The sequence below is a fragment of the Argiope bruennichi genome, chromosome X1 (assembly GCF_947563725.1).
Source record: "Argiope bruennichi chromosome X1, qqArgBrue1.1, whole genome shotgun sequence".
Classification (NCBI taxonomy): domain Eukaryota; kingdom Metazoa; phylum Arthropoda; class Arachnida; order Araneae; family Araneidae; genus Argiope; species Argiope bruennichi.
In genome coordinates, this window is record NC_079162.1 from 28,943,267 (window position 1) to 28,954,207 (window position 10,941).

At 30.5% G+C, this 10,941-nt stretch overlaps 1 protein-coding gene across 1 annotated transcript in view; it reads right to left on the minus strand.

Moving 5' to 3' along the window:
* Window positions 1-3,261, minus strand: part of LOC129958852 (uncharacterized) — a gene marked incomplete in the record, with an annotated part of 40,132 nt that extends 36,871 nt beyond the window's left edge. Inside the window, 1 exon segment of the mRNA XM_056071572.1 lies at window positions 3,039-3,261. Coding sequence (XP_055927547.1) covers window positions 3,039-3,129 — 91 coding nt within the window.
* Between the last annotated feature and the right edge of the window lie 7,680 nt (window positions 3,262-10,941).

A 10,941-nucleotide genomic window follows, 5' to 3' on the forward strand; every position in this document is an offset into this window, starting at 1 on the left:
ATGTATGGATACGAAAACTCAAAAACGGAACTAGTTAGAATGATGAAATTTGGTATCTGATATTTGCGCAAAAATTATAGACATGTATCAAAGTTTGAATAAAATTCGTCAAAGGAAAGACTGTAGACTAACTATCCCTGAATGTGTAAATTTGATAACTCAAAACGCAACTAAGTAGATGAATGAAATTTGTCATGTAATCCTAACACTGTGACTACGTATGTATATTAGTATGTAAGCATGTTCCACATCTTCTTCTAAAACAATGGGCAGAACTGGACTACATTCTGCATATTTATTATAAAATATTGTCAACTTTTCGCAATTCAAGCATTAATTAAACATCCCATTAATTAGAAATGAACCAAAATTTGCCTTTTTTATACCTAGAACTACTCTACTATTATACTTTAAAATTTCTTTGTTTTAATACGTCTTTAAACAGTGCATTTAATGGACTTTAAAGTATTGATTAAAACATGCTTAAAAACAAATTTAGAAGAAATGAAAGCAGAATCTTTCTTTTACTTCAATATTTTTTAACAAAATTTACCGTACTAATATAAAAAATGTTAACACCTAACTTATGGAGAAAATTATCTATAGGTGTTTATAAAAAAAAATCGTCTGATTCCATTGATATTTTAATATTAATTAAAAAACGCTTTAGATTATTAAAGAATTTTTGCATATTTTAAAGTAATATTTACGTTAAAAATATTATACTTGAAAGGATTTTAATTCCGGACAATCCAGGTGTATCAATTAATCTTTACGTAAAAATTATAAATCTGAGCTAAATTTTAAATAAATATTTGAAAGAATGAAGTACAGTTCTGAAATGCGTACCCCATACCTCTCTATGACACGATACTAAACATAAAACGCTCCATATCTCTCTATGACACGATGCTAAACATAAACGTGCAGTATTGTGAAAGAATATGAGAAGTTGGAGGGAAGAGCAGTCCCTATTCATTGCCCATTTATTTTGTATCGTCTGAAGAATAACTGTTAAAATTATTTTCCCAACCAGAAGGTTTTAACTCTGATTCAATGTAACAAAAGTTTTGAACTAAATATGTCATGCTAGTGAAATAATTTGTTTATTCGTCACTTAAATATGAGGCTTCAACTTAAAATAAGATTGTTTGCATTCAAATATTTTAAGCAATTTTTCAGTTGACTTATTCTCTCTCTCTCTCTCTCTTTTTTTTTTTTTTTTTTTTTTTTTTAGACATTTACAGATTAGAATTAGCATTAGTAAATTTTAATTCCTTGAAAATTCTTTTTAAAATGCAAAATCTGTGGACCTGAACTTTTTTAAAGTTTAGTCAACAAAACAGATATAAAAATAATTGTAAATTGTGACAAAGCATTGCATTTTGTTGGGATGCAAAAAATTTGGCTGCATTTTAACACTGGTCGTCCCATTACTTCCTAGTCGAGTAAATTATTGATTTCCAGTGAATAATGACAACGGAATTCTTACTGTGCTCTGAGTCATATTACGCATGTAAATTATTCATACGTAAACTTGTACTTTTTTGCATCGTACATATATAAATTTGCCTACATTATGCATATATTTATAAACTTTTTTAAAAAAATATTTATGTTTATGTTTTTTGGCACCTTTTGATTATTTTTCTCAGTTTATGTAATTTTTTGTGTTATATTGTAAATCTCATCAGGTTAAACCATTGCAGCATAAGATCTTAATCTAGATTTTACGATAAAAAAACCCACTAGAAATCGCGAAATAAATTAAGGATGAAAACATTTAGTGAAGGATTTCAAAGAATCAAAAAAGTCAAAACTCTTTGAAACAGCTATTTCTATGGAAAAAAACAGAATCAAAATATAATTCCAACACCTTAAAAAAATAAATTTTTTCAGGCACCCCCCCCCCCCTTCTCGAAAAAGAATTATAATTTCTTCTCAAAAAGAAGTGAAAATTGTGAAAGCTTATGATTAATCATTAACACTTAGACTTTTTTTATAATCAAAATACAGAACATGATAAACAGTGATTAAAATATAAAATAAGAACAACAAGAGAAAAAAATTTCTCAACAGTTAAATAAATGTTTTCTGAAATAATCGACAAGTTTTTTCCTTTTAGAACAATAATAATAATCTCAGAATCTACGTAATTTTTCCAGATACCATCACCCCCCCCACCCCCCCAAATCTTTGAAGTATAATCATCATTTTGAAGTGTTAGTAAATAATCATTAATTTAGTCTTTTATCATATGCAAAATAAATTTGGCAAACAATGATTAATATTAAACCAATTTCAAAAACAAAATAGTTTTCTTGATAGTTAAGTAATAGTTTTCAGAGAAAATAATTGTATAAACCTCATTTGTAAGTTGTACAAAAATATTGAATATATTCATGTTTATACACTTTAATGTGTATATTTCATACAAAAATAATGTATATTTATGATTTAAGAATGCGATATATTTCCGTGCGATATATTTTGATAGTTTACCTTATAGCATTAGTATAAGGTAAACTATCAAAATAGTAAATCACTCAAAATTAGTAACATGAAATCACAGTATGATAACATTTTTATAAATAACGTAATAGCTATAATATCTATAAATTATAATCGCTATAAATTAAAGTAATAGCTATGATATCACATTTTATCAGTCACTTTTGGAAAATAATATATTTCTATTCTAATATCATCATTAAAACAATAGATACCCGATAAAGATTTTTTCTTTGCAAATATGATGTCTAATTTAAGCGATTAATAATAAATAAATATAAATTACTATCTATATCTTCTAAATCTAGTATTATAATTTTCATTTTAATAAAAAATTGTTGATTTTTTTTGTAAACTTATTTTTATTTAATTCACTCAAAACAAAAAACTTATAGCATGGCATAATTAAGATTTAAGGCATTCACTTCTTTCTCAATATATAAATTTTTAACTGAATTAGCAGTAAATATGCTCTGATTTAAAAATCTCCTACAAAATCAAATAAATGAAAGTTAACGGTTACTCACCGGTCAATCTGAAGACCGCAAACATCAATAACAGAATCACGGTAGGTAATAGATGATACAATCGGTTCAATGTATGCAATTTGTATAACATTGTTTACTTAAAAAACTCTCATTTTTCTTAATTTGTATCCCAGCCTTTTCTTCTGACTATCTGCAAGATACTTGTCATGAGTATTGCTTTGACCGTAGGCCAGTTCACACTGGCGATACGGAGTAATTGGGAACTCAGTAACTTCCGTTTATTTATCGTTGCTTCCGGGAAACCCATGCGTGTGGTTATGACGATAGATGTTATTTTTCCGCTCCGTTTGTACTGGACTGAACTCGAGAATTGATGACAACGGATTTGTATTCAGAGAGGGAGAATTCATCAAGGGAGTCGTAGAACCCACGATTTAATGTAGCGGAATATTATCTAAGTGAATTTATGCATATCGCCAATTAATTCATTTGATGGATTATTACAATAAATTTGTCATTCCAAAAATCTGCTTGTGTGTGTGTGTGTGTGTGTGTGTGTGTGTGTGTGTGTGTGTGTGTGTGTGTGTGTGTGTGTGTGTGTGTGTGTGTGTGATGGGATTTTTTGATGGTTTTTTTTTCTTTTAATTTTTCAACTGTTCTTCAGTAAATCTACATAAAATACATGAACAGATATTTTTCCTACATGAAACACAGAAAAAAATACCTCAAAAAATAAATAGGGAGCTTAAATTTTTTTAAATGATTGAAATTTTTGATTAATTAATTCATTTTATTTGTAATGAAACTGTAATTGTTTGACTGCAGTTTTTTGATAAATTAATTTTGATTTTTTTTAAAGCTAAGCCCAGAGTTAAAAAGCGACACAGTAGGTCATTATTTGAATCACTACTTTTTTACTTTTTCTCAATTACGTGTTATTAAATTTGATTTAGATTTTTTTTAAAAAAATTCTTATTTTATTTCTTTTTTAACTTTCATCTTGTCACAATTATTATCTTGCGCGATATCCCTTAATTCTTTCAGCTAATATTTCATACGTTTTTAATTACTTTATATACTTCAAATCATACGCGTAAAAACCGCACACTAAAGCTTTTATTAAAGCAAGACGTACACTACTGGGGGCGGCCCAAATAAAAATAAGACCTAGTGCAGATTTGAATTGCGTTGCCTCGAAGCGGCATATATCTTGCATGCTAAGAAAACCATACAAATATGAACTGGCACTCATTTGCACAAATCATATCTTTATCTGACTATATACTTCTCCAAACTTTTTAACATTTCTCTTCAATTTTCATAAAAGTTTTTCTGACATTCAGCTATCCTTATAGAATTATTCTTCAAAAAAAATAACAAATATGTTTCTATAAAAATTCCTGTTCGTCAAACTAAGTTTCATGTCTACTAATATTAAAAACAATCTGAAATAATCGAAGTTAAACTTGTGATGTGTTCAAAATTGCTTGAAAAAATTTACAATAGTTTGTTTTATCTTTCTCAGTCGTTACCACCTTATGAAGCACTTTTTATCGCCTCCAGACTAAAAGCGGTTTATGTAAAAAAACTGTTGTACCAACAGAAAAAGTGTTGAAATACTGTAGAAAAATGTTGGGAAAAAATTAACTTTTATTAAATATATTTCTTTTGCAAGGTAACTTAGAAATATTCAGATATTTTAAATGATTGAAATCATATCACCGTTCCGGTAACACTTGTAGTACACTATCTAGCTCTCTTCGTTTTGTAGTTATCGTGTTAAATTATATTCGAACAGCCTGAACTTCCTCTGAACAGATTTTGCTCAAAATTTGATAGAAATCTGCAATCTTGGTATAAAGGCCATAAACCAAATTTCATCCGTCCAGATCAAAGCGTTTTTTAATTATATTTGTCACAGACTGACAGATTGACATTTTCCAAAAATGTGTTTTTCGAACTCAAAGAGATATAAGTATAGTATATATAAGAGTATAGGTATATAAAACGTGGAGATTCAACGAAATCTCGAGTTATAATTTTTTGACGATTATTGTACTTTCTCTATATGCCTATACGAATTTCTCTGTTTTGCATACGAGAAAGTAGAAAAATCTAAGAAAAGAGTTCAAGAAAATTTTAGGCATAGAAAGTTCGAAGATTCAAAGAAATCGTAAACAAAATCTTTTTAAATAAATAAATTTTCATTTTTTTTCGAGATTTTTTTGACATTAGATAGCGTTTATGAGAATATGGGGATGACTGTCACGATTCGATAATAAAGGAAGTGAACGGAATGAGCACCTCTGTGATTAAAAAATCTCATAACCCTGTTCAGTCAATCAATCAATTCCCTTGGCAGCACAAATAAGTGATGACTATTGTATTGAGTGATATAAATAAATATTGGAAAATAAAATTAAAATTTGACCAGAAACTGATGGAATTCATGTGAAAAAAGGTGAGGAAAGTGAATATTAGAAAAATACGGTCCGAAATATTGGTTTTACATGCAGTTATGATATATTTGTTGCAACTCCCATAAATTAGCAGCTACAAAGTGAGAAATTTTTTCAACGCTGTTTTCTTTTCTTTCTTTCTTTTCCTTAAGATTCCTAACTGCTGTGGGTAAGTGATTTTTTTTTTCTTTTCTTCGATTCTACTCGAACTAAATATGCAGATTTTTTTATGGCAAAACGCAGTCTTTCGGATGCGAGTAAGATGAGACGCAGATAAAAAAACTCAAGGAAACTCAATACATTTTTCAGAGATATTTCTGAGGCAGATAAGGTCAAAGTCGTCATTGCACAAAGAGCCAGTTAAAATTTAAAATTATTATCGACAGAAAAAAACTGGTGGTTGCCAAATTGTAACACCAAAAAAACCCCTTCAGTAAAATTTTGTCAGTCTACTTCAGAGAGACGATAATTATTTTAATCCCAGAAGCAAAAAACTCGCTATTGTAATAAGCCACTTCTCAATAGTAATTAATACTCAATATAGAGCAGATTAATTTTCCTGTTTGATGTCGAATCATCGAAAACACGCTATCAACTCAGTATATCGTTAAAAATGTTGATATTGAAGCCTCAGTCATAGAGATCTTGAAGAATTTGAAAAAGAATAAATTCTGATACTTGAAATAGTATTCCGATTTACTAAAAAAAGAATTTTTACGAAACAACCATAATTATATAGATCAAAGAATTAGGAGACACGTTTAAAGATCAAAATACAAAAATTACAAATCTTAGAACACAAAATACCAAAGAAATCCAAAATTTGCCTCAAATGTTTTAGTTTGGTCATTCCTAACATGACCACAATGGAAAAATCAGAGAGTTAAACTCTTTCCTTGTGAAGAAAATAGTAGAATTAAGAACGAAAATCACCCTATTGAAACTTAATTTAAAAGAGGAGGCAGCACTTTCTTGAAACAAAGAATTTATGGCAACATACTCCTTTCTTGGTAACAGCTCTTTTAACATCTCAAATGAACAGGAATACAAATTATTTGGTGATGAAACTTGTGTTTCGTTATCGAAACTTACTGAAGTTCTTTTTTCCCTCTGTCATGATAAAGTTAATCCAAAGAAATTCCTGCGCTTTGTAATAAAACGTTAACAAAAGAAGTATTTTAGAAGTGTACATGATTGCTAGTCAAGAAACTTTCTTGAATCCCTCAATCAATTCACTTTGCCCAATAAAATTTTATATAGAAACAGATATACACAAATCCCCTTATGGAGATCTCCTACTTGGTATTAAAAAAGGTTTTCCTTCGATATCTGTGAAATAACAGCCCCCTGCATCCGATATGGGAGTCCAAGCAGCTGAATAATCATAGAAACCATATCTATTTAATTATCAATATTTATTCATCCCAAGGAAAGTGGAATTCGGTTTTCTGGAAAATCTCTTCAAGTCATTTATCATCATGGGTTATTTTAATATTCATCATCAAATTCTTGGAAGACTAGACATGATGCAAACACGATCTCGGATTGTATTTCGACCAATAATATGTGCATCTTAAATTCCTCTGAACCAAAATGCTTCGAACAGGCATGTAATTCATCTTTGCTGCTAATTTATTCCCCGGATCTATTTCATGAAATATAATGAAAAGTCTACAAGATACGTCTGACAACAACGTATGGTATACAACTATACAATGGTAGTTCATTGTATAGTTGAACTACCATTCAGACAAGTAGAAACGAAGAGGCCTTCTATCCGTCTCCGAATTCATTGGTGCAAGTTTGAAAATCCTTTGAATTCTAGATTATTTATAGAACATCCAAATCTTTGGATATGCAATCAGGAGAAAATTAACAACACTATAACATAAAATACGTCGTCAAAAATATTTTCGCTCATCAAAGTATTCCTTTTAGGACAAAAGAAGAAGTGTTTCCATCTAATAAAGCTACAAGATCAAACTCATTTGAAGTATAGCCTAACATACGGCAGTTTAACTACAAGAAATAATCATGCATTTTTAAAAGTTATACTGGGACAAACTTTGTAACAAATCTCGATCGTCAAAAACCAGCGTTAGAATTATCCGATCACTTCATATTAAAGACGGCTCTCAACAAGATACACATCAAATAATTATTATGGATGACTCCAATATAACCTTTCTCAATTATCAGACCAATGCCTTCGATAATATTTTCATACGCATCCTTATCTCTGAAGGTATACTTATGGACTATTCGGGAAAAAATTAACAAATATTCATTGGAGTCTCTATCAGAGGACTTTTACATACTCTTCCCATAAAAATAATTTGATCTCCAGGACCAGCCGGAATAACCAATCGAATGTTTTAGAGCTTTTTATAAACTAACCTTAGAAAACTATTCTACATAACAAAATCTGATTATCTACCAACATCCCTCCTTCATGGAAATATTCAATGATTATGTCGATTTTAAAGTCCAGATAGAAAGTATCGGAACTAAAACTCTACATACCTACATCTCTTACTTCAAAACGATAGAAATAATTACTATTTTGCCAATTAATCCCTATTAGCACGAGATGTCCAATTACATCATTACAATATCATCACGATGTTGTCCGGCATTCAGAGTATCTCACAACAACGTAGAAATAGTGTGCAATACCTTGTGACAACAGGGATTTAAAGCGAAACAATTTTCACCTTCATTACTTTCGTTTCATTCCATTTAAAAGCTGTGAAAGTCTGCAAATAAGTTTCTTTAACACAATTCTACTAGCATGCAGCATCGATTGATATATCCTAAGCATATGACTCAGTATGGTAAGATGAACTGGTATACAAAGCTCTACAGACATAGTTACACAGCTTACTGAATCCATGAATTCTTAATGAACCGCATTTTACATGTCAGATGAAATGGGAAAACTTCTATATTCTTTTTGGTAACAGAGGCGTCCTACAGGGACGCCTCTGTTATTTTTTACTATTTATCTTAATGATCTATTTGAAATTATCCCACCGAGTGTAACATGTCTTGTTTAAGCGAATGTTATTTTCATCATTTGCTCCGATCTCAATCTTAAAAATGTACAAAATAAATTATAAATAACTATGCTGAAAATTAAAAATTTATGTCAGACTTAAAAATTACAAATGGGCGCAGCGAAATCTGCTGTGGTGGAATTCTCCAATAAAAGGATGGCCCTTAATCTTTCTATAAAGATAATGTTAATATTTCCTCCTGGTGGAATAACATAAAAATTTTGGAAATTTTTTTCAGCAAACTTATTCTATAATTTTCATTTCACCTACGTAACGAAAAAAGCCCTGAAAAGACTTGGATAATTTCGAGTTCCAGGCGTTAGTGGTAACGTTTCTCACCTCTTAATGTTGATTAATGCTTGCATTTGGAGCATTTGCGAATACGGAGCGCATCACTCCCATGTTATGCAAATTTATCTTTCTGGAGGTGATTGGAAGTAGCGCATGACAGTCGCCTACGTTTATCCGCTAGACTCTCCCATTGGACTCCTATTTCTGTTCTTTTTGCTGAAACGGGCGAAATGCGTCTACGTGATCGATGCTTGACCCTTTTCACTAATTTCTTACTTAGACATTTTCCTTTGGAAGACAGATTCTCTTGATTTAAAAATTCTACTTTTGTTATCATGGATGGCTTATGGCTTTCATATACAGAATTTTGTCAAGGGGCAAGAACTAGTTTGAATTCCTAAAGGATGCATATACTGACATTGAAAATTTTATTCTTTTTAAGTGCCGCATAGATTTTGCAAGAAGAATAAATTTGTTATCCATGTTACTTTACCAACACAGACACGGCCCACGTTCTATTATTTTTATATTATTCGATGATTTTGACAGTAAAAACTGAATTTATTTTGCCTGATTGATACAGACCGGTCGAAAGGCAAGAAGGCGTTTGATATGCAGCCCTGAATATAACATCCAACCTAGCAGAGTCGTACTCTTAAGGCCTTATCACACGGGCAAATACCGTCTACACTTTCGTGGTCAATTTTCCATTTTTACCCGCAGGCAACCGGTCAAGCAAGTTTTCCGTCATCGTGAGCTTTTTTCAAGCAGCTTGAAAATGTAGACGATAGCGACGGAAAGATCGTTTGCAAACGAAATTCAACCAATCGTGCATGGCTTTGGTGCTGACGTAGTTGCCAAGAATGGCGCGATTGACGCCAATATGAAACTAATTTGCAAACACATTTGCAAAATGTTCTATGGTCGTGTGATAAAAAATGGGTTTTGATGGACTTTATTCATCAAAAGCCGGCTATTTGGAATCCCCCGAATATTCATTATTAAAGACAAATGTTACACGAAGAAATTCGTACAATAATTATCAGAAGACGAAGAGATATTGGCAAACGTAGATAATCATTAAAACCAAGAAAATTTATTTTCAAAATTAAAAAAAAAAAGTATTAATGTTTATGTGAACTGTCTTCTTTTGGGGAACTGTATTTGATTAGATTAAATCTTTAATTTTTTTTTAAATAATGGTATAATTTTTGAATTTCTAAAATATGTAATTAACATCTTCCATACAGTTGAAAAATTATTTAATTCTTAGCTGTTGTGAAAGTTAATAAGGATCAATTCATTTTCTTACCGCTGAGATATTGTTCAGCACATTATATAGTACATTTAAAGGAACTACAGAATATGAATGATTCTGTTATTGTTTAATGTTTAAATTAATAAATAGTGAAGTTTTTATTTTTAAAATTAATTGTACATCCAACTCACAAAATCGCTTTTTTAGCATATTTCTGTGTTCAATTTGATTTTCACAATTTAATCTATGAAATACCAATACAGATACATTATGCAATTATTAGATTTTTTTTTTGTACATAAACCTGTCATTATTACTGAAAAATTAACAAAATTGATGGAACAGCAATATATCCCAGGATATAATGTATGGAATGTATTAACAGGAATCCCACTAACGAAATGTGTAAACTACAGATATTCACCAAACAGAAAAAGCGAATAAAGAGCGATAAATTAGCCATAAAGTACACCTGTGTTTTAGGTTTACCATACAGCAATTACCTACGTGACGTCACTACACACATTTTTCCGTGAGCGTTTGCCCACGAAAATGCAGACGGTATTTGGCCGTGTGATAAGGCCTTTAAGCTTCATCCTAAAAACTTAGTGTTTACAGCTAAATGATGCGTGAATCTAATTGAGATTGAGAGCTTTATTCAAGATGAAGATAAAACATATTTTATGTTCCGAAAGCTTGTCAATATCTTAAAGTCATTCGAATTTTTTCATTGAAAATCACCAATGATGTTAATGTAAATAGGATCAGCCATTATCCAAGCCCATTCTGTATGCAAAGCTATAAAACTGATTTGATCACCAGCTCACCAAGGAATTACTATTAAAAACATGCAGGCGAAATTTCAAAAGCTGCGCATA